Here is a 22200-nt window from a genome sequence, read left to right on the forward strand (position 1 = left end):
CCCAACTGGAACCCATTCTTGTCCTGTCATCTCTCCTTCACCCACCCCAGAACCCATCTGTTCCTTCTATCTGCCAGAGTCTTTCCCTGCTTCTCCTTCTTTCACCTTCCCTCATATATCTTGGGGAAGTGTCTTGGTATCTGTTTATGCAACTTGGACTGACTGATAGAGAAAAGAAGTCAAACTTCAGAGCTGGTGGCTCTGAAGAGAAGCTTCACTCATAACTTCCCTCCCCCCTCCACTTCTTCCTGCTCACCTTCTCAGCTGTGGGGCCAGGTGGGCCAGCTGGTCCTGCTTTGCCTGGGAATCCCGGGGGCCCCTGTAAGAATAGAGGGGACTGACTTCAGACCATAGTCTCTCTCTGTGGCTTTGCTGTGGATCTTACTGCTAGTGCTCGCTTCTTAGATATTATGCTTCCAATTTCTGGAAGCAGAAAACCCTATGCCCCAGCCATTAAGTACTCCCCTAGCATCCTTTCCTTGTGTCTATCACACCCCCTCCCTTGCCCCTGCTTTAGCCACCTCCTCTCTTCCTGGTCATCCATTATATCAGGGCCAATGCCCTCCTGCTACATTGTGCTTCTCTTCCTGATTCTGTTCTGGTAGATTCTTTACTCACCGGTGGGCCGGGAAAGCCTGGCTGGCCCTGAAATCCCTGTAGGACAAAACAAGAAATGATAAGTTTGGGGAGGCAGGGACCTTAATCTATGTGAAGGGCTGCCATGTGGAAGACGGATTCATTTTGTTCTGCATGGCCCCAGTGGAAAGGATCAGAGCAATGAAAGGTAGGAACACTTCAGCTCAATGTAAATGAAAATGTGCCGATAAGTTGAGATGTTCCTATATGGAACAGGGTGCTTCTGGGGCAGCGAGTTCCCCATAACCAAAGCCCTTACAGAATTGGTTAGTAGCCACTGGCCAGGGATGCTTTGGGAGGAGGACCAGGGAACCTCTGAGGCCCTAGCCAAAGTGAGATTTAGGGAGGCTGAGCATGTTCTCTAGCATTGTCTTCTAGAAAGAGGACCCTTTTCCTCAGTCACAAAACATTGTCCTAGTGTCCAAACCCTTATCCCACTCACCATCTTGGTTTCTTTAAGATTTTATTTATTTAAAGCAATGGGGTTAAGTGACTTGCCCAAGGTCATTCAGCTAGGAAATTGTTAACTGTCTGAGGCCAGATTTGAAATCAGATCCTCCTGACTCCAGGGCCAGTGCTCTATCCACAGTACCACCTAGCTGCCCCCCTCCCCCCATCTTGCTTCTAACACTGGGGAGGTAACATGGGAAACCAAGGGTGTTGCAAAGTGGGACTCAGTGGGACTCCCATCCAGAAAAGGGAATCCAGGCCCCCATCCCCCATGGGTCCCCAAGCCAGAACCATCTCCTCCTTGATCCATTAGAGATAATCAGACTCATATTCTCTTTATGTGTGTTCCTTCCATCCTTCCACATATCTTTCAATGTCTTTTTTACTCTGTTTTAGGACTTATCACAGGGTTTAGCCCATAGAAGGGCTTTTCCTCTTCCCATTCTATAAACACATACTTGCCCATGCACGTGTGCGCGCGCACACACACACACACACACACACACACACACACACACTCACTCTCACATTCCTTCCCTTCCGGCTTACCTGATCTCCCTTCTCACCGGCACCACCTTGGGCTCCTCTTTCTCCTCGGGGACCCTGTCACCCACAAAAAATTAAAGAACATGGCACCTTACCCTCTGCCTCTTCTCCCAAACCTTCAAGCATCAACCCAGGGAGGACTGTTCTCCCCACCGGTGACCCTGAGCCCCCTTCCACACTCACAGCAGGGCCCATGGGGCCTGGGACACCTTCAGCTCCTGGTGGACCCTAGAAAGAGAGAAAAAGCCTGTGAATAACAATGACAAATCAAGAGCTGGGATGGGGAAGTATTTCTCCAGGATTGAGTGAGTTGAGACTGTGATGAACTTGAAGGTTTTTGAGAGGCGATGAGGATATTGTGACCTTGTCTAACCTGATGACACTTTGGGTTCATGGTGACCAAGGACCATGACCTCTCAGGTAGAGGGAGAACTCATGTTGGTTCTGCTTGAATGAGGAGGGGAAACATGGCCTGGGACCCTGTTTGCTTGAAGAGATACACTCAGTAACCCAGCAGGGTTGCAGAGTAGGGCTGAAGGGCAGAGAAGCCATTCATAGGTGGGCCCAGAAAGGAAGCCTGGGACAAAACCTTATTGATTAGTCTGCCAGTGTGAGACCTGGAGGGAACAGTGTAGTCCCCCAGCTTAAAGCTTTAGGGAGATCTAGAATGAGAAGACCCAGAAACCACTGCAAAATTATCTCCTGCATTGCAGAGGCATGGTTGGATTCTGTGGGAGTCGCTGGAGGAAGAGGATGTACACACAATCTTGAAGCCCAGAGCTGGGCCTGTGGCAGAGTGAAAGACTTCCCTGTGAGGTGGGATTGTAGGGTCGATCACCAAATATCTGAGCTGGAAGGGACCAAGGCCCCATTGACAGGCAGGGAAACTTGAAGCCCCAAAAGGCCCACAGAGAGTAAAGAGCCAAGCTGGGCCAGCTTTCTGATCCTCAAGTCAGGGCTGGTCTGCCACGGCTCTTTTCCAGCTAGGACACATTTGAGGCCAAGGCAGGACTAGAAGCAATCTCCAGTCTGCTACCTCCCAGCCTGGGCCTCTTCCTACCAGCCTTTCTTTCTAGCCAGCTCTGCTCTGGGTTGGGAGGTGGGAGGAAGTGAAGGGGAAGAGGAAAGAGGGGAGGAAGGCATCTCAGAAATAAAGAACTGCTTTTGTGGTGCTGCCAGGCTTCCACATGCAGAGTCAGAAGACCCAGATTTTATGTCCTGGCTCTAGGTAGCAACCTGTGGGCTCGAGCCGAGTGGCTTCATTTCTCTGGGGGACGGAGCTGATTTCTCATCGGACCTGAGAGGTTATCTAAGCCCAACCCCCTTGTTTTTCCAGTGAGGATCATTCATTTGGCAGGCAGCCAGACAGGTTGTAAGTGGCAGAATCAAGATGTAAACTGAGGTCCTCAGAGTCCTAATTCAGAAGGTTTTTTCCACCCTCAGTTCTAGATCCTACAGTTCTTAGATTCTGAGAAACTCAACCTTGCTATTCCCATACAGGCTGATCCCTCTAGGATACAGCTGGGAAGTTTTTTTTTTGGGGGGGGAGTGACAGAAGGTAGGCAGGGGGTGTCACAGTCTTTTCTTAAACTGCCAGAATAATTTTCCAGTGTATTGGGTTGGTGGGTGGTATCAACAAACCCCTTCCAAGGCTACAACTCACCGATTCTCCCTTCTCTCCAGCAGGACCTGTGTAGCCACGCTCTCCCTTGATGCCCTTGGTAAATTGATGAAAAAACCCAAAATTAGCCCCATACCCCATGGTAGCTGTCATAGGAGGGGTGGAGAAGGCATCTGGTAAGCAATCTGGTACTGAAGCAGATGGTACTGAAGAAGGCAGCTGGCAGGAGTGGGGAAAGTGGGGGGGTCTCTCCTTTAGCCCTACCACTGACTCCCCTCTTACAAAACTATCCTAAAATCGCAGGCATCTCCAGGGGCTGATATTTTCCTCTTCCTCCTCCCTAACATCCAATCACTGTTAAATCCATCTCTGTAATATCTGTTGCATCTGCCTCCTCCTCTCAATCCCCATGGCCAGGATGGATCCCTGTTGCCTGGCATTCAAGGCCCTTCACAAGCCTCTGCCTCAAAGTGCCCTGAACTTCCCTACCATGCTGTTGATAATACTGAGAATGTCCCTCCCCCAATCAACAGCTTCTCATCCTTTCTAAAGCCAATCCAAATACCCACCACTCTGCTCTACAAACTGTCAGTAATGATCTTTCCCCTCGGGCCTCCCAGAACATTAGGAATCCATTCTCTCCAATGTCCTTATTACTGCTGATTAGCTCTAGGAGGGCAGGGATTGTGTCTTATCTAAACTTTGCCATTCTCCCAGCACAGAAATGTCGCTGCACTGCGTAGACTAAATCCTTATATGTTTGCTGAATGAACATATATAGAGTTGAATGCCTGCCCAGACTGGCACACCAGTCAGATCACTGCAGTGAGCTGATGAGATGGATTCTGGCAATGCCCAGGAGCCCTTGATGTGAGGTCAGCTCCCTTCAGAGAGGCCCTCTGGGATGGCCCTCAGAGAGACCCCTCTAAGTCACAGCTGCCCCAGCATCAATAAAAGTAGGAAATGAAGTCAGCAGGTGGACAAGGCAAGAAGGAAACCAGTTGGAGGCAAGGAGGGGGAGGAAGAAGGGAGAATCTGAGGCAATCACTTTGTTCAGGATAGGGATATGCAAAGCTGCTCTGATGCCCATCCTTTCCATGGCTATTGGCTTAGTATGAGTCAATTCTCATTCACCCTCCCCTGCCAGTATCCAGGAACCCTATGCCCGTGTGACTTTGAAGTGACCACTCTGTCCCGCTCTTACTCACAGGCAGTCCTGGAGGTCCCATGGCACCTGGGTAACCTGGTTGTCCTGGTGGGCCCTGCAAAGGAAAGCCAAGATGATGCAGCAAATTCTCCCCAAAGCCAGGCTCAGCTCTGAATTCTTGGCTGCCAAAGGCAATGTCAAAACCAAAGGCTTTTGAAGCCTGTTGGCACCAGAACCTCAAACCACTGGCCCAGCTCCCCCACATGTCTCAGGCTCAGTATTTCTGCCTCCATCCTCATCCTTCTAGACATACAACTCTTTCTGTCTCTACCCATGCCCAACCCGCCAGCCTTCCTGGCAGCAGGACTTAATTAACAGGACTTAGTAGCAAGTTCCAGATTGGCTCCATCCTTGGGAACTAGACTGGAGACTAGGAGGGTGGAGGAGGAGATTGGAAGGAGAATTCTAGAGTCAAATAAAAAAACAAGGGCCCTAGAAAGGTAGAGCCTCTAGGTTGTGAGGTGAGGGAATCTGCCTCTTCCAATCTAGAAGCTATGTAAAAACATCCCTTGCAGGAGGGAAGTGGCTTGAAGCCTCCTCCCCTGCCCCGAGCCCATGACTGCCTTCTTACCTTTGCTCCTACCAAACCCCATTGATCCCTATCATCATCTTGCAGAGTCGCACCATCCCTACATTTTTTCCATCAGATTCCTTCCCTTGATAGATCAATCCTTTCTCACAACCTCTCACTCCCTTAGTGCCCTTTCTGCAACCCCCCACACACCTCCTCTTTTCTCCTTACTCTAACTGATCTTGGGAGTAGAGACCGATACTAATGATGAGTCCCTTATGTGCGGTTATGGGTTACAGGACAGTCTACAACAGTGCCCAAGCACCCTCATGGTGTAAAGTGGGAAGGGAGCCCATCACAGTTTGCTTCCAGAGGTCATTTTGCTTCTTGGAATTGGAGGTCTTGGCTCCCAGGAGCATAATGGGATCTCCTATGATGCTCCCTAACACTGTATCCCAGAAAGACTGGGGGCCCAGAATCTGAATTGAGGGGACCACAGAGGCCAGCAAACTGAATGAAATCCCTTCTGCATCCCTCTCTGACAACAGGAAAAAGCAGCAGCCTGTTTCACTTTGAAGAAGCTCCTTGGGAAGGAGTCTTTCCTGGAATCAAGCTAAAATCTGTCATTTTGCAACTTTCACCAGTTGCTTTAGTTCTGCCCTTTGGAGCCAAGCAAAATAAGTCTAATAATTTTGCCATATGGCAACCTTTTAACTATCTGAAAGCAATGATTATGTTCCCCTTCCCCTTTCTTCTCAGGTTAAACATACCTGGCTCTTTAAACTGTGGCTCCCAAGGCCTGGCTCCCACACCACCCTGGCTCCCTGACCTTGGTTTGTCAGTGTCTGTCCTCAAGTGATGTATCTCCAGCCAGATATTTCCTCTTCCAGATGTGCTCTGACCAAGGCGCCGGACTAGCGATCTATTAATGAGGCCTGAGGCAGCCCTAGCTGTTTTTGGCTGCCGCTTCAGTGTCTTCCTGTCTTTGCATGACTACTTTGCCCTATCTCCCTTCCATATGGGCCTGCCTGCCATTGCTGTGGCCTCTGCACCCTCCAAACTAGACCCCCTCTGTGCTGGGCCTCCAGAGACCATGCCCTGGAGGAATGAGCTGGCCAGGGGGAAGAGAGGCTGACAGGCCCTGGCATGAGCACAAACTCATAAAGACCCTTGTGTTTAGCCAGTGACTAGGCTTCACCCCTTCACATACCCTCTCCACTCCTAACCTCCCTCTTCTTTGGGAATAGTAATTGAGTCAACTCTGCCATTGCTTCAGGAAAGAGTATGCCAGTCAGACACCCCCTCACTCCATTTGCCCTGCCTGGGACTTCTCTGACCATGATACCCCTCCACAGGTCAGTTCTCCCATTTGAATGTAAGCTCTTTGAAAGCAGAGAGAAGTTCTCTTTTGAATTTGCATCCCCAGTTTGGGGATTTTCATTCATCTTTTCATTCACTAAGACTTCCAAGTCTTTTCCCCCAAAACTGTACCCTAGTTACATCTTCCCCTCCTGCACTTAAATTGCTTTGGTGATCCCAAGTAGAGAACTAGAAATTCCTATTAATTCTATCTTATTGGATTCGACCCACCCTTTCAATCTGTCTGAATCTTTTTGGTCATTAGTGATGTTATCCAATGGGTTAGTTTCCCCTCTCAGCTTTGAGTCATCTACCAAGTTGATACCCATGCCATCTACAGCCATTTTAACGAGTCACACTAATGAGCCATCATGGCCAAACATTTTTCTTCTCCATTATGACCACTTGCCTGGTGTCCCAAATACCATGGAGGACATCATGGTTCTCTTAACTTACCGGCTCCCCCTTGTCTCCTGTCAGTCCTGTGAGACCACGTTCTCCTTGGAGACCCTTAGAAAAATAAAACAGATGCTACTAGGAGGGGCTCTCCCTCCCTCCCTTCCCCCCTAACATCACCTCCTGCTCCCCATTCCTCTGGCCATGGCTCATGCTGGCAGGTACTTGAGCTTAATCCACCCACACCCACATTTGGTGGCAAGTTCCCTCTGAGATTGGAGCCTGTTTTCCCATTACCAAGCCCAGGTTCTGCATGGTGAATGGGTGACCTAGTTTTACATCCACTAAATGGAGGTTGTTGGGGACTGCAAAGCCAAACATCTGTTGGTTTCTGACACATCTGACTCCTACAATTATACTCCACAGCCTGTCAACCCTGTCTGTGCTCAATATGGGTGGCTCAGGTCCAGACCCAGAGAGCTCTGTGATAATGGGAGAGGTAGGAGAGTCCAACACAGAGAGATCTGGGCTTGGAGTGAGGAGAACCAGACTGGGGCCAAGCCTTCCGGCTGACTGTCTGCATGACTCTGGACAAGTCATTTCAGCTCTACAGGTCTCTATCTTCACAGCTGTAAAATGGGGAGAAATCACACGCTTCCTGCCTCACAGAGCTGTGAAGTAAACTGTGAAGTATTAAAGAAACAGAAACTATTATCAGTGGTAGGAGCAGAGGAACTGAAGTAATTGAAACATATGGAGGCTCGGTCCAAAGTCCCATTTAAACTCTTCATTTCCTTCCCTGTATTCCATTTCTCTGGGTATAGATTGTTGAAGTTCATCACTCCTGGCAGATGGTTACCCCTTTGGACAGAACACATGGAAGTCAATCTCTTAAGGAGAAAAGTATTCCTCCTAATGATTATTTCTTTTGGGTTTATCTATCTTGAGGGAGGAGTCAGAGGGCCATGGGACAGAGGTATCTATTGAGTAAACCTCTGAACAAATCATCTCCTTCCCATCCCAAGGGCATAGGAAGCGTTCTGTCTAAGGGATGACTATCTGCCAGGAGTGATGAACCTCAACAATCCATACCCAGAAAAATGGAATACAGGGAAGGAAATTTTCAGTGGTACAGCCCTCTCAACTGTCTGCAGTGTTCTTACAATTTAAATAATTTGCATAAATATTATTCATAGGTAGGAAGGACAGATATTATAAATGATTCAAGCAAGCTATCTTCCCCATATGGAAAAGACTATTAGAAGGCTGGTTCTCACCAAGGCAATTCCTTAAGGAAGTGACTATCAGTGGTTGTATCCCCTCCCTCCAAAGGCCCTAGTATCCAGAAGCTCATTCTTCCTCCAACTAAATGGCTGCAAAGGTAGCACCTGCCCTACCCCAGAGTGGTGACTATCTGCATCACAGTCCCTCATTCCTGTCACCTGAGGCTCAGTACTTACCAGTCCTATCTCCCATTACCCTGGGCAGAGGAAGGGGAAAGACAGGGGTGCTCCCTTAGGAAGGGGAAGAGGGAATGATAAAATGGAAAACAGAAGTCTGTGTCACTTCCCAACCCCAACCCTGCCCCTAGCATTGTCTTGGATCACTGAAGGCAAAGAGTTCCATTGCTGCAGCTTCTCCCGCTCTACCCTCTCCCTCCCACCTGTGTCCCGAGGTGCCCCACACATCTTCACGTGACAGGACGATGACAAAACATGGATGGAGGGGCCCTTCACCCAAGCAAGCAGAAAGACACAAGGTGGAAGTAAGGGGACTTCTCACCAGGGACGAAGACACAAAGGCAGATGGAAGGGCAACAAGGGGTAGGCGGTCCACTCTTGGACTCCCCACCCCAGTTCCCTGGGTGGCAGGGTCAGGAAGAAGAAAGAGGTGGCTACCATTGACCAATGCAGTGGAGCTGGTGTGGTGTCAGACAAGGGCAAGGCAGGGAGAGATGCAAACACAATGATGGAGGCAGAGCAATTAATGACACCTGGCAGGTGTGCCAGGTGTGGGGAGGGCACATTCTGGCATTTTTCCAGAAATCCAATGGGTTCATCATCCCAAGTCTGACACTTTGCAAGATAAAGGGTAATGAAGAGGTGAGGGTGAAATTCCAGGTGCAGAGAAGATAGGGAGGCTACCCAAAGTATCCACTAAGGTCCACAGGTAAGACTGGTGTCATTGGGGGTCATTGGGCAGCCCAAATACCCAAGCATAGCACTGAGCAAGTTTGTAATAAGAAACATGAGAGCTTTGGCATCTCTACCAGACTCCTGGAAGCCCCCCAAGAGCCACTTGGAACAAAAACATCCAGACCAAAAGAGGAAGAAGAAAAGATAGAATGTGGAGGAAGAATGGGTAAGGAACCAGGGCTTCCATGGAGTAGGTTGATGGATGGGTCAGAAGGTGAGAATTCAGGGGGGTGGATGGGGAAAGGTGGTGAGGTGAGATGAAAAAGAAATAAGGTGAAATGATGATAAGGAACCTATGTCAAGAAGAAACTAAGAGCTAGAAACATCCCTTCAAGGCCAGAGAATTTCCCCATCAGAGATGGGTACCCATTGTCATTAGCCACTGTGCCTGAAGTGGAATAACAAAAGACATGAGGTGTGGTGGGGTGGGGAAAGCTGAGGGGGTGGCGGGAGGGGAGACCAACAAGAACCACAGAGACCTGGGGTGACGTAGGGCGGGGTGGGGAAATGCGTGCAGCTCTAAGTTCTTACAGGCAATCCGGGGGAACCAACAGCTCCAGGAAAACCTGGGGGGCCCTGAGGGGAGAAACAGGTGTGTCACATCTCACACAACACAGTAACCTGGGGAGCGGTAGGGGAGACAACAAGGCCCAAGGCTGGGGAGAGTCATGGCCTTGGATGACTGGACAAAAGAGACCCTGAGGATTCTGGGGCTGAGCAATAACTCCAGAGGTCACTTTGTTGATCCCCTTGTCTTCAGCCAAGATGACAGATAATCCCCATGGCCCAGAAGTCCTTCCTAAAGTCTCCATTCAACAACTCTCCTTGCCGTTGAAGTCTCTGCCCTGTCCACGATGGAAGTCGATATTAGCTGTCTGTCCCTTTCTGTCTTCTTAAGAGTAGCTTGGCCTCCCACCAGCCTTCTCTCATCCAAGCTAAAGGCCCTTACTTGACTTGTCTGGTCTCTTCTCCAGCCTTCCTACCAGGGCCTCAAAGAATGGAAAGGACACTGGATTTGGAAGTAGATGACCTGGGAGTGAATGCTATCTCTGTTGCTCATTCTAGATTTGACTCTAGGTCAGGAGATTCACCTCTCTAGTCTTCAATTTCCTTCTCTTTTGGACTTGGTGATCTCCAAGGACCTTGCCAACTCTAGCTCCTATGGTCCAGAGGAGCAAGGGGAGCCCTTTGGATCACACTGATGCCCGTCAACAAGACAGACAGTCACAAAGTCTGTACTTTCTTCCCTGCAGGAAAGGCTCTCATCCAGGAAGGGGTGGAGTGGACAGGCACATTTCAGTAGGTTCCAATACTAAGAGGGCCCAACTCCTACCCAGATAGAGCCCAGGAAGCCAAGCTGACACCAGCCCCAAGAAGATGAATGTATCTTCCTGGGGTCATGTTAAGGAGACAGCCTCCCTGCTTGCCAAAGACAATGGGACACAAATTTTGGCTGTTCATTCCCCCATTCTCAGAAGCACCCTTAGAACCTGAAATCAGGAGTCCTAAGCAGATGACTGGAGACACTTACAATGGGCCCTGGAAGCCCCGGGGAGCCTCTCATACCAGGCGAACCCTACAGAAAAAGGCAAAAAAACAAAACGAAACCAGGGTCAGAAGACTGAGCTCCCACACTGTCTGTCTCTCCCAGGGAAAGTAAACAGAGATAGTACTGATGTCAACACAAGATTGTGCTAAGCCCAGTGGACTCTGATGCCGTTAAGAACTTGAAAGGAAGATTGGCCAGGGATAATCTGCCTGCCTATAATTGAAGAGTTGACTCTAAGTGGCTCTGATGGTAATAAAGAAAGAACCTGCCTCCCCCATCCCTTGGAGCACTGAAGTTGGGAGAAGCAGCAGATGTGGCATATGGGAAGTCTCTGCTCCCTGATCTGCGGCCTGGAGCAAGAATTCTCAACTTGGAGACAGGGTTTGAATCGGGACTCTATCAGTAGCTAGTTGTGTGAGTCTGGGCAAATTACTTCTCTGGGCTTCAGTTTCTTCTAACAAAAATGTGCCAGCTGAGCCTGGATTATCCCAGAGGCTTCAGTGCAGCACCAGGTAGACGAGAAGCATCAGAACTCAAAAGTCCTGGTTTTGAGTCCAGGTGCTAACCCTCTCAAGCTGGGTGGCACTATCCTCTCTGAGTCTCATTTTGCTTTTCTATCAAACAGGGAAAAGAATCCTTGCCCTGCCTATTTTATAATGTTGTTGTGAGAAACGGGCTTTGTCAACTTCCATATGCTGTAGAAATTGGAGTGGCCATTACGAATTCTGTTATTATCATCATTCTTATTATGATGATTACCTCTTCTCCTCTTGGTCCTGGCAATCCTGGAGGGCCAGGTTGGCCTGGGCTCCCAGCACATCCTGGATCCCCCTCTCCATTTCCCTGGGAAGGGAACAGAGACACAGAGAATGAAGAGACCCCTCCAATCACTTGTAGAATACCCAGAAAGAATGGTAGAGGAACTGTGGCAGGGGACTCTCCAGGGAAGGGGTAAAGGAAGGTTTACTCACTGGGGCCTCCTCAGCTCTGGGGCGATCCCGTTCTAGGAAGCACTGGGGAAGGAAATCTGAGGCATTAATCGGGGAGGAGGGAGTCAGATCTGACTTTCCGGTCACAGTGCCAGTCTAATGCACAATCTCTTACCCGGGCGCAGTTGTCGAGGCCTGGAACACCAGGAGTGCCCTGGTCACCCTTCTCTCCTTTCAAAAGGCCAGGGGTTGGAAGACCTGTCTGAGCCTGGGCACAGTCCCCACAGATGTTCTAGGCCAGGGAGAGGAGAGGAAGGCAATAGAACCATCAGCAGCTGAGATCAAGGATACACCTTCTCCTAAGTCAAGACCCAAGGTGTCCTTTGCTGGCAGCCTCCAGACCCTGCTCTTCTGGTACCACCTGTACTCCAAAAACCAGAGCCCAGGTACCATCACCAGTCATTTCCTTGCTCCTGTGGCAGTTAAGATGTTACATCTGAAAGGCTCCCTTCACAGGCCAGCATCCTAAGCCCCAGGGGATCTGGGAGGAAAGCTGTTTGCCTACCACCCCTGGGGCAATGGCCTAGAGAGACAACAGAGCTCTTTGGGAGCTCTCCTGTGGGGACTGCCCATGCTACTTCACTAAGAGAGCCAGTCATGCAACCAACATCCCAATCGATATTGTTGCTGGAGGTAAGGCCCACTGTTGAGAAGCCCCTGCGTGTTTCTGAACTAAGTTCACTTGCTGAACCCCAAGCACCATCCTTTGGTGGTGCCCGAGGACCACCAATCTTCAGGCCATTAAGAATGGCCACATGCTTCTCTCTGACTTCTCTTCCCTTGAGAGGCATCCATTCACTTAACCTTGCTCATCTGAACCTGTCCAGAAGTCTCCATTAAGAAGTCAATAAGATGAATGTAAACTTTGCATTTAGTTTTTTTAAAAAAAAACACCTCATTGCATAAATACAGGAGGGGAGGGGGAGGCAAGCACAGGAGAGCAATTCGTTTGGAGGTGAGTTGACCATAAACTCACTATGAGCCAAAATGGTGACAACTGCTCTGAAGGCTAATGTATCTCATAGATCACACAACGTCTCAACTGGAAGGGTTCTTGGGACGGCCTAGAGAAGATTGAGGCTCCAAGGGAAGGGATCCTCATACCATCTCAGGGCTGGGAGGGGCCTCCCAGGAAATCTATCTAATTCACACCTAAGACCCTCCTTTCCAGTCTTTGCTTGGAGGCACCACTGCCAACATGAGGTTACCCTTTGGAAGGCATCTTTGTTCCAGGAATGGAACCTGCCTTTTCAGTTTCCATTCATTGGAAATCAGGTGGTGTCCTCTGACACCAAGTAGAACTAGTCTAGACCCCCTCTTCCAAATTGATAGCCCTTCAAACACAGAGATCTCTCAGCTAAACAGCCCTAGCTCCTTCAGCTAGTATGTCCACAGCATGATGTTGAAGCCCCTCACCATCCTTCAACCTAGAACCCTGAACATATAACTTCAGAATGGGAAGGGACAAGAATAGAGAGTGGCAGAGCTGAGAAGCTATTAGAAGAGAGAGCAGAGAATTTGGGAACTGGAAGGGTGTTTAAGAGCTCAGCTGGTCCCATCCCCTCATTTTAGACCTTGGACTGCATTCATCTAATGAATCATCAGTTTATAAACGCTCCAACTTGGAAGAGGGCTCAGGGGGTCATCTGGTGAAGCTTGTGCTTGAAGCCCCTCAATGTGATTCATTCTGCCTAGGATACCAACACGTATGTGATGTCTGAGTAGAGTGGTCTGTATTCCACACTCTGTGGGTCTTGCAAACAAACCCCCTTAAGTTTTTATTACTAAGTCTTAGGTCACAGGTTCCCCCAAGGCACCTATGCTGTTAGGTATCCACTAAAGATCTGATCACAGGGAGACTGGAGAGCACCCCAGGACTTCCCTTGCCCTTAAATTCCCACCCCTTCCTCCTAACCCATTCAGGCTCTTACCTTCAGAATGTGTCTTTCTGCCTCTGCTGATAAGGGTCCCTGAAGGAGAGACACAGACATGGGCTCAGAGCCAGGTTGGTGGGGAGGGAGGTATTGAGAGAAATATTGAAAAACAGAAAGTGGCTTCCAGCCCTCAGAACCTTCTTCCCCCGCACTTGAGCCAGAGGGGACTAGGGGAATTAAAAATTAGAGACAGCCCCACATTGAGAAAGAAAAAGAAACTCGCAAAGAGAGAACAGATCAGCACCTGAGCTCCGGGGAGATGAATATGGAGTAAGGAACTTTAATCTTGTACCTACCAGATCTCCGGCTGGCCCAGGCAGTCCTGGCAAACCATTGTGGCCAGGTATACCCTAGAGTGAAGGGTAAAAAGGGAGACATTGAATACTAGAGTAAAAGTTAAGAGGATCTAGGTTGTATCAGTGATTAGTTGTATGACCTTGGACAAGTCACTTCTATACTTTTGAACCTCAGTTTCCCCATATGTAGAATGGGGATAATTATGTCCTTTGTAGGTTTGTTGTGAAAGCACACTTTTACAAATCTTGAAGTACAATAGAAATGAGAATTGGATGTAATGTAAACAGATTTTTCTCGTCCTGTACCCTGGATACTCTGCTTCCCATTCCCTCCCTTCCTTCTTTTCCCTCCTTCCTTCTTTCCTTTTCTCCCTCCTTCTCCTCCCTCCTCCCCTGCCCAGCATCCTCTGTTTCTGTCTCCTCTTCCCTTCCCCTCATTATTCTTATTTCTAGGCAGAGCCCAGAGCCCAGGGGAATTTCCATTTTCTTTACCACAGCCCAGTTCAACCCTGAGGACCTTGGGAAGGGCTGCTGCTGCTGCTGCTGCTCATATTCATTCTTGGCATAGGCTTAGCTCCTGAGAATTTCCAAATACTTGGCAGGTGGACATATGGTGGCCCAGACAGACACAGGCAAAGCTGAACTTGGGGTTTTTCCAGACAAGACCATGTCATTCACTTGATCACTTATTCATCCATCCATTCATTCATTCAATAAACATTTATTAAGTGCTGGACACCACGAGGCCCTTGGGGGAATACTCCTGTTTTAAGACAAGACTATTTTCCCTCGAGAAATTCGCAATTTAGTAGGGAAAAAAATTAACTCAAACCTAAGTGTTTTTTTGATAGAACAGCCCTGTGAGGGAGGGAGTACGAGAATCCTCCTCATTTGATAGATGAGGAAACTGAGGCTCCAGGAGTTGAAATGGCTCACTCATGATTACTCAGCCTAGGAGAGGCAGAAGGGCAGGGGTTTACATCTAGCAGATTCTCTACTTCAACTCTCTCCTTTTACAAAGGAGAAACTTTGGAGAAGTGAGAACTGGTTTCCTAAAGGCCACACCAGAAATGACTGTCAGAATCAGAATTCTCACCCAGGTCTTGAGACCATCCACTGGACCATGCTACCTCTTGCACCTACATTGCCATAGGGACTGTAGGTCCAGCAAGGATAGGAGAGGGATGGACAGCACCAAAACTTTCTGTGACATACAAAGGAATCATTCAATGTTCAGGTCTCATTTTCTTTGGCCTCTCATAGTGTTTGACATTCCTGATCATCTAATCCTCTACTTCCTTTTAAAAACTCTCTTCCCTTGGATTCCTGAGGCTGTGCTGGCCTCATTCTCTCCTTTCCACCTTTCAGGCCACTCCTTGGATGCCTACCCTTCCTCCAGTCCACATTTCCCAAGTTTCAGTCCTTGGCTCTTTTATCTTATCTTCTGTATTCTTTCCCTTGGAGGTCCTAATGTTTCCTACCTCTCTGACAATAATAATGGTTCCCATTTAGGTAGCTTTTAAAAAGCTTACAAAGCATTCTATGCACACTATTACATTGGATTCTCACCACAATTCTGTGAGATAGGTCCTATAGTGATGCTCAATTAACAGCTGAGAAAACTGAGGCTCAGGGAAGTTAGGTGATTTATAGACATATACCCTTGATCCTAAACCTATTTTTTCCAGTCAATTGTCCCCAGAATAATTTCCTCCCTGTCTTTCCCTTCTTTCCTTTTTTTTTTTTTGGATCTTTTTGTTTTTGTGAGGCAACGGGGTTAAATGACTTGCCCAAGGTCACACAACTAGTATGTATCAAGTGATGAGGCTGGATTTGAACTCAGGTCCTTATTATTCCAGGGATGGTGCTATATCTACTGCATCACCTAGCTGTCCCTCTCTCTATTTTCAGTGTCACCCCATCTGTTTGTTCCTTCTCTACTGCCTACAAGTACACCCATGCCTCCTCCAATTTAAAAAAAATAACACAACACACATTGCTATTCCCTCAATTTCTCATGCTCTCCCCCCCTTAGTCAAATTCCTAGAAATGCTGTTCCCCCCCCCCCCCACTGCCTCCACATTCTTTCTTCCCAGTCTCTTCTAAGCACTTTGCAGTCTGGCTTCAGACAACATCACTAAGCCGAAGCAGCTTCCTCCAAAGTCACCAGTGGTCAAACCTGACGGCCTTTTCTCAGTTCTCACCCTTCTTCATTTCTCCATTCCTTCAATGTTATTCATCATCCTCTCCTCCTGGGTCCTTTTTCTTTTGTGCTGTTTTTCTCCCTTATTGTTGTTCTGACCATGCCTTTTCAGTCATCTTGGATGCATCATCCTTTATATCATGGTCCCTTGCTAGGCTCTCTCCTCTCTGCATACACTTTCTCTTGGGGACTCAACTCCTGTAGGCTTCATGATCAAATTTTTATAACTCTTGACTTTATATAATTGTCTAAATAGATCCAATCTATATAATGCTCTGTCCCACGAGTATCTCAAACTTGACACATCCCATTATCTTTCCTTTCTAAGTTCACCCATCTCCTCATCTCTGGGTCAATGGTACCACCATTTTTCCAGCTGCCCAGGCTCACAACCTTGATGTCACCCTCAACTTTTCTCTCTCCACCACATGCAATCAATCAGTTCTCAGATCTTGTCATTTGTATTTCCACAACATTTCTCATCATTATCCTTATATCTATGTTTTGAGAGCCTGCATGTTGGTCTATCATAAGTTCCTCCTTATTCCAGTTCATTGTCCACTAAGCTGTCAAAGTGACTGTCTTAAAGCACCAGTCTGACCATGTTAACCCCTCCTCCACGCTGACTCAATAAACTTCAGTGGTTCTCTATTACCTCCAGGATCAAATAGAAAATCCTCTGTTAGATACCTAAACTCTTTTATGATCTTCTCTCTCTTTTTTCATCCTCTCCTTCCCCACAATATTCAGCAGTCCAGTGGCACTGGTCTCTAGGCCATTACTCAAATGAGATGCTCCATCCCCAGATTCTAGCCATTTCCCTCATATCTGCAGTTCTTTCCCTCCTCATCCTGCCCCTGATTTTCCAGCTTCCATCAAGTTGTAACTAAAAGCCCACCTTGTACAAGAAGCCTTCCTTCTAGTACCTTCCCTCTGTTGAAGATTTCTACTTTCTCCTGTTTTTTACTTGTTTGTACAAGATTGCTTGTATGTTGTTTCCCTCACGAGCCTGAACTCCTTGAGAAGAGGGACTCTCTTTGGCCCTTCTTTGCATCACCAATGTTTAGTACAGTGCCTTCACATAGAAGATATTTAATAAATGTTTATTGACTATCAATTCTCTCCCCTCATATGAATATTCCTCTAGTCCGGTTCCTCATCATCTCTCTCCCCCTGAAATCTATCCCTACTCCAATCCATTCTCCACATAGTCCCCAAAGTTATTTTCCTAGAGCAGCTTTCCAATTCAACATATTCCAGTGGATCCTCATTTATCCGTAGGATCAATTCTGTTTGGCATTCATGACCTTCATGACTTGGTCCCTGCTTTCCTTTTCAGTCTCATCCACTTTTTGCACAACAGAATTTAGTTAGACTGGTCATCTTATTCATCCTCCCCACATAGCACCCCTCAGTCCAGGGGCCTGGACTTGTTGTTTTGCTGCTTATCTAGATGGCCATAGTTAAAGTCATTCTCCCTTTCTGGTCCCCAGTTTCCTTGTCTGCAAAATGACAACTCCTATACCTCATGATTACCTTCTAAACTTTACAGTACTACAGAGATATAAGATAGAGATAGAGATTTTGTCACCACTGCCATATAAACTTATAAAGACTCACAATTCATTGTTGATTATTTTTGCAACATCTTAAATATGTGATTGTGCGTCTCTCATTTCCCCCACCAGGCCATCTGAAGGCAAGGTCTTGCCTTCAATTTGAAAAGCCATCATGGTATAGCCCAGAGTGCTAAAGGGGTGTGGAATTAGGAGACCTTGAGGGTGAGAGTCATAGGTACAACATTTTCTAGTTAGGTGACTCTGGTCATGTCATTTACTCCCCCCCCAGTCTCAGTTTCTTTATATGTAAAATAGGGCAAATGATGGACACAGCACCTATCCCACAGGATTACTGGAAAGGAAGCTCTTGGAAGGAATTGTTAAAGTGATATCTAAGTTTGTTGGGAGGATGGAGGGATCCTCCCCATGGCACTAGAAGGAGCAGACTTAAAGGAAGGTCTAGACTAAAGTTTCAGGAGCTCCAGCTTAGGGCTCTGCAGTTGCCATTGAGCATATGGGGCTTGGAACAATTCAGAAGGTAAGGAGTAGACCCTTAGTCATCTGAGTCACTGAATGGGACTTGGGCCAGGAGCCAGAATGTCAGGCTATTGATGGGATTTATAGAGAATAGTCCCTCTGGGGATTATGGGATCATAGAATTGAGAGCTAGAAGAACCCTTCGGGATCAAGGCCAATTTCTTTAATTCAGATAAAGGAAATGGAGGCCTAGTGGGACGTGCAGACTGCAGAAGTGGGAAGAGCAAGGCTCTTTCCAGAGCTCTTTGCACAACCTGCCTTGTTGGGTGTAACTGGGGAAGGGTGCAGGAGTCAGGACAGGTCTCTGGCAGGTCAAGGCAGAGGAAGAAGGAGGAGGAGCACTGCATTGAGGTTCAGAAGGTTTGGGTCTCAGGCCCACCCATGACACAGAGACAGTCTGGTCTTGGGCAGATTGTATAAGCTCTCTGAACATCAGTAACATTCCATGGTCTTCCTCGCAGAGATGCTAAGAGAAAAACACGTGAATTCTAACACACCATTGAGAGCCGAGTTCTAATTCTTACAGATGTCCTGGTGCCTTTGGGTGTGCTCTGACCTAGATATAGGGTCTCTACCATCTGTCCAGTACCATATGTGAGATACCTCAGAAGATGCCATTTTTAATCTTTTTTCTTGCCCAGAGGGCATGCCCTTGGAAGCAACAGTCACAGGGAACTTATTTTGTCCCTGGAGATCCCCTAAACCCTTCAGCTCAGAGAAACTAGGACTCAGACAAGACTCAAGAAGGAAGTCTTGTTGGCCTGTCTTCCTGGGTAATCCCTGCCCCCAATCATTCTTATTTTCTCTCCTCACCTGCCGTCCAGGCAGTCCAGGGGGTCCTGGAGGTCCGGGGACTCCTGGGGGACCCTAAAAGAAAAAAGGAAGACTCAGACACTGGGCAAGGTCCCACCCTGGCTTTGTAAGGGCCGAACAAGGGAGGGAAGCTCAGGTCACTGGCGGAACAAGAGGCAGAGAAGCGGCACACACCTGAGGGCCCGGCTGCCAAGAGCTGCCGATCCAAAGTCCTGGAGCACCCTGGTTGGGGGAGGGAGTTGCAAAAGAAGGGGAGAGGTTATAGGAGACATCTACACACCAAGCAGAAGGTTGGGGTGGGAGTGCAAAGGGAGGCCGCTGGCTTGAGTGCAAAGCCCCACTGACCCCTTGGTACAGCGGGCACAGCGGGGGTGAGGCGGGCAGCCGGGCTGCTCCCCCGGGCTAGGGGGGCAGCACTTACCGGCATGCCAGAGAAGACGGGCTCTCCTCGGGAACTGGGGGGGCAGGAGCACTCCCCTGGATCACCCTGAAAAGAGAAGAGAAGTTACTGGGAGTGGGGGGGGGAGCTTCAGAAGGGCTTTGGACCAATTGATTTCCAACATCCTGTGACCCTCTGGGTCCTGACAGCTGCTGGTCCTCAGCCCCCTTCCTGGGTGGTCCCCATTCATCTGGGCCCTACCAGCCTCCTTCTACTTTCCCAAGCATCTTCCCTCTCTCTGATCCACGACCACTTAGTTCTCTTCCACCCCAACACTCATGCCCATCAAGTAGGTACTCCATTCCACTATCAGAGGTGTTCCCCGCCCCCCCCCCCAGACCCCCAGGCTTCTGGGATGAGTATGAAATCTCCACAGGGACTGGAATTCCCATCTCTGTAATCAAACTGGTCTGGAAGGATCCCAGGGGAAGGAGCCAACCAAACACCGGAGAGAGGAGGGAGAAGAGAATCATGAGGCAGTCCTGTGCATTCTGATGCTCATTACTGCCGTTGTTGGGCTTAAGAGGTTTACAAGATGAGGCAGGGGACACAAGTATCATTGTCCCCATTTTATAGACGAGGAAACTGAGATTGTGATGGGAAGAGCCTCTACCACCCATACAAGATCAGGAAGTTTATCAGAGGCTACATCTCTAGGTGCTTCTTCATGACCAAGTCATGGAGAAAAGGGGAGGTGTGTGTGTGTGTGTGTGTGTGTGTGTGTGAGAGAGAGAGAGAGACAGACAGACAGACAGACAGACAGACAGACAGACAGACACAGAGAGGCAGAGACAATAAGTGGTATTGGCACTTGAGTAGATTCATCAACTCTACAGTTTTATCCAAACCTGCCATGACTGCCCACCTTTTCACCACGGGCTCCTTTTTCCCCCTGGTGAGACAAACAGAGCATGATAGTTAAGAGGCACAGGTGGAGGAGACAGCCACAGACCCAGCCCCACTCTGACCCTTGGTCGGCTACTCACCGGCAGGCCGCTGGCTCCTGGCAGCCCTGGCTGCCCTCGAGGTCCATCTCGGCCCTGGAGGAGGAAGAGGAGAGGAAGAGGAAGGTGAGGCTGGTCTCATGCAACAAGCAGGACAACACCAGACACCATCAGGGATTGGGAGACCCAGGGCCCATGAGGGGTGACCTGGAGGACTACCAGAATGGGAGTGTGTCTGAGGTACCATCTTACAGATGAGAAAACTGAGGCTACAAGAAGCAGAGGGTCCCCACTTGTCAAGGCAGGGCCAGAACCTCAGATCCTTCTAAGAAGCCTCCTCTCCAACCTTTGGACCCCTTTGCTGCAAGGCATATCATTCAACTTCCTATCTGCTGAGAGTCTCATGATCCAATCAAACCTAGTCTGCTATAGTGGATAGGATGTCAGGAAGATTTGGGTTCAAGGCTTCAGACGCTTCCTAGTTATACAACCCTGGAAACGTCATTTAATCATCTCATTAATAAAATGAGAGGATTGGACTGGATGGCCTCCAAGGTCCTTATGATCCTATAGTCATTAAACATCTACTATGTGCTTAATACCTTGGAGATACAGAGACCAAAGTTAAACAGGGCTTGTCCTTAAGGAGCTTCCTTTCCACAACAGGCATCAAACCAATACATGCCAAATACAGGGGATAATGGGAGGTGCCAGCAGCTGGGGGGAATCAGGAAAGGTCTCATGGAGAAAAGGGAAACCAGGGCTTCTAAGAGGTGGCAGGAAGGCCAAGGGGACCAGTCCAAACAGAGGCATGGAGGAAGCTGGGGGAGGGTCGTAGGATCACTGAATCATCATTTTTGTTCTATTGTTAATCCTTTATTCTCAAAGAGGATCAATGACATCACAAGGGTTGGGAAAGATCTCAGAGTCCATCTAGCCCAACCCCCTCCTTTTTTCCACAATTGAGGAAACTGAGGCCCAGGGAGGTCAAATGATTGTCAAATCTTGACTATTCCATCTTCACAACCCCTCTACCATCTGTCTCCTCTTCTGCTCACAAACACCTCTGTGAGGGTCTAAGCTTTGCTCACCTCCTATCTGGACTATTGCGATAATCTTCTAATTGGGTCTCCCTGACTCATCTCTCCCACCCTAATTCATCCTCCACTCAACTGCCAAGGTGATTTTGCTAAAGCACCAGTTCAACAGGGCTCCTGTCCTACAAACTCCAGCCATTCTCCATTCCCTGCCCCTTCCTATCTCTCCAGGATTCTTACCCCACATTACCCTTCATGAGCTATATATGAGCTAGATAGACTAGTTTTTTTTTAGTTTTTTGCAAAGCAATGGGGTTAAATGACCTGTCTAAGGTCACACAACTAGGCAATTATTAATTGAAGCCGGGTTTGAACTCAGGTCCTCCTGACTCCAGGGTCGGTGCTCCTTTCACTGTGCCACTTAGCTGCCCCTACACTGTTCTTCCTGACACAATCTTCCCTCATCCCTGAGATGCTTGCCTTTCCCACTTTGACCTTCTTAAAGTTGTCTGGCTTCCTTCAGGATGTGGCTCCAGTCCTTCTTTCTTACACAAAACCTAGCCTGGGCCCTCCAGTTGCCAATGTCACCTCCTTTGAGATTCTCTTCCCTCTACTCTGGATCCAGATTGTATGAACCGAGTTACAGACACATCTCTCTCATTATGATGGGAATTTCCTGTGGGCAGGGACTGCTTATTTTGCTTTTCTTTGTAACCCCAGACTGTAGCATAGTAGACATTTAAATTCTTGATGACTACCAACTGACTCACTGATTTGCCCAAGATCACACAGGTTAAAGAGTCAAAGGCAGGATCTGAACTCAAGTCTTCTGAGTCCTTAGTTGGTAGGTTTTCCCTAGACTCTTTCCCTAGTGTGTAAAGAGTAATAATGTATAGTGAGGCTGGTAGGAATCCATCTGCAAAGGGCTTTAAATGTTAAACAGAATAGTTTGTATCTGACCCCAGAAGCAGTAGGCAGT

At 48.3% G+C, this 22200-nt stretch overlaps 1 protein-coding gene across 5 annotated transcripts in view; it reads right to left on the reverse strand.

The window, feature by feature from the left end:
* The window catches only part of COL16A1 (collagen type XVI alpha 1 chain), a 78296-nt gene that overhangs the window by 19933 nt on the left and 36163 nt on the right, over window positions 1-22200 (reverse strand). Inside the window, exons 39-57 of one of the 5 annotated variants that reach the window (XM_074217658.1) lie at window positions 20227-20280; window positions 20106-20132; window positions 19223-19288; window positions 18976-19023; window positions 18802-18855; window positions 13690-13743; window positions 13391-13429; window positions 11575-11691; window positions 11442-11483; window positions 11230-11313; window positions 10453-10497; window positions 9453-9497; window positions 6787-6840; window positions 4462-4515; window positions 3296-3349; window positions 1816-1860; window positions 1636-1689; window positions 619-654; window positions 257-319 (exon numbers count right to left, since the gene is read on the reverse strand). In XM_074217658.1, coding sequence (XP_074073759.1) covers window positions 257-319; window positions 619-654; window positions 1636-1689; window positions 1816-1860; window positions 3296-3349; window positions 4462-4515; window positions 6787-6840; window positions 9453-9497; window positions 10453-10497; window positions 11230-11313; window positions 11442-11483; window positions 11575-11691; window positions 13391-13429; window positions 13690-13743; window positions 18802-18855; window positions 18976-19023; window positions 19223-19288; window positions 20106-20132; window positions 20227-20280 — 1035 coding nt within the window. The remainder of the gene's footprint in view (window positions 1-256; window positions 320-618; window positions 655-1635; window positions 1690-1815; window positions 1861-3295; window positions 3350-4461; window positions 4516-6786; window positions 6841-9452; window positions 9498-10452; window positions 10498-11229; window positions 11314-11441; window positions 11484-11574; window positions 11692-13390; window positions 13430-13689; window positions 13744-18801; window positions 18856-18975; window positions 19024-19222; window positions 19289-20105; window positions 20133-20226; window positions 20281-22200) is intronic. The other 4 variants (XM_074217660.1, XM_074217663.1, XM_074217659.1 and 1 more) reach the window with 4 other exon arrangements.

The sequence above is a fragment of the Macrotis lagotis genome, chromosome 1, assembly GCF_037893015.1.
Source record: "Macrotis lagotis isolate mMagLag1 chromosome 1, bilby.v1.9.chrom.fasta, whole genome shotgun sequence".
Classification (NCBI taxonomy): Eukaryota; Metazoa; Chordata; class Mammalia; order Peramelemorphia; family Peramelidae; genus Macrotis; species Macrotis lagotis.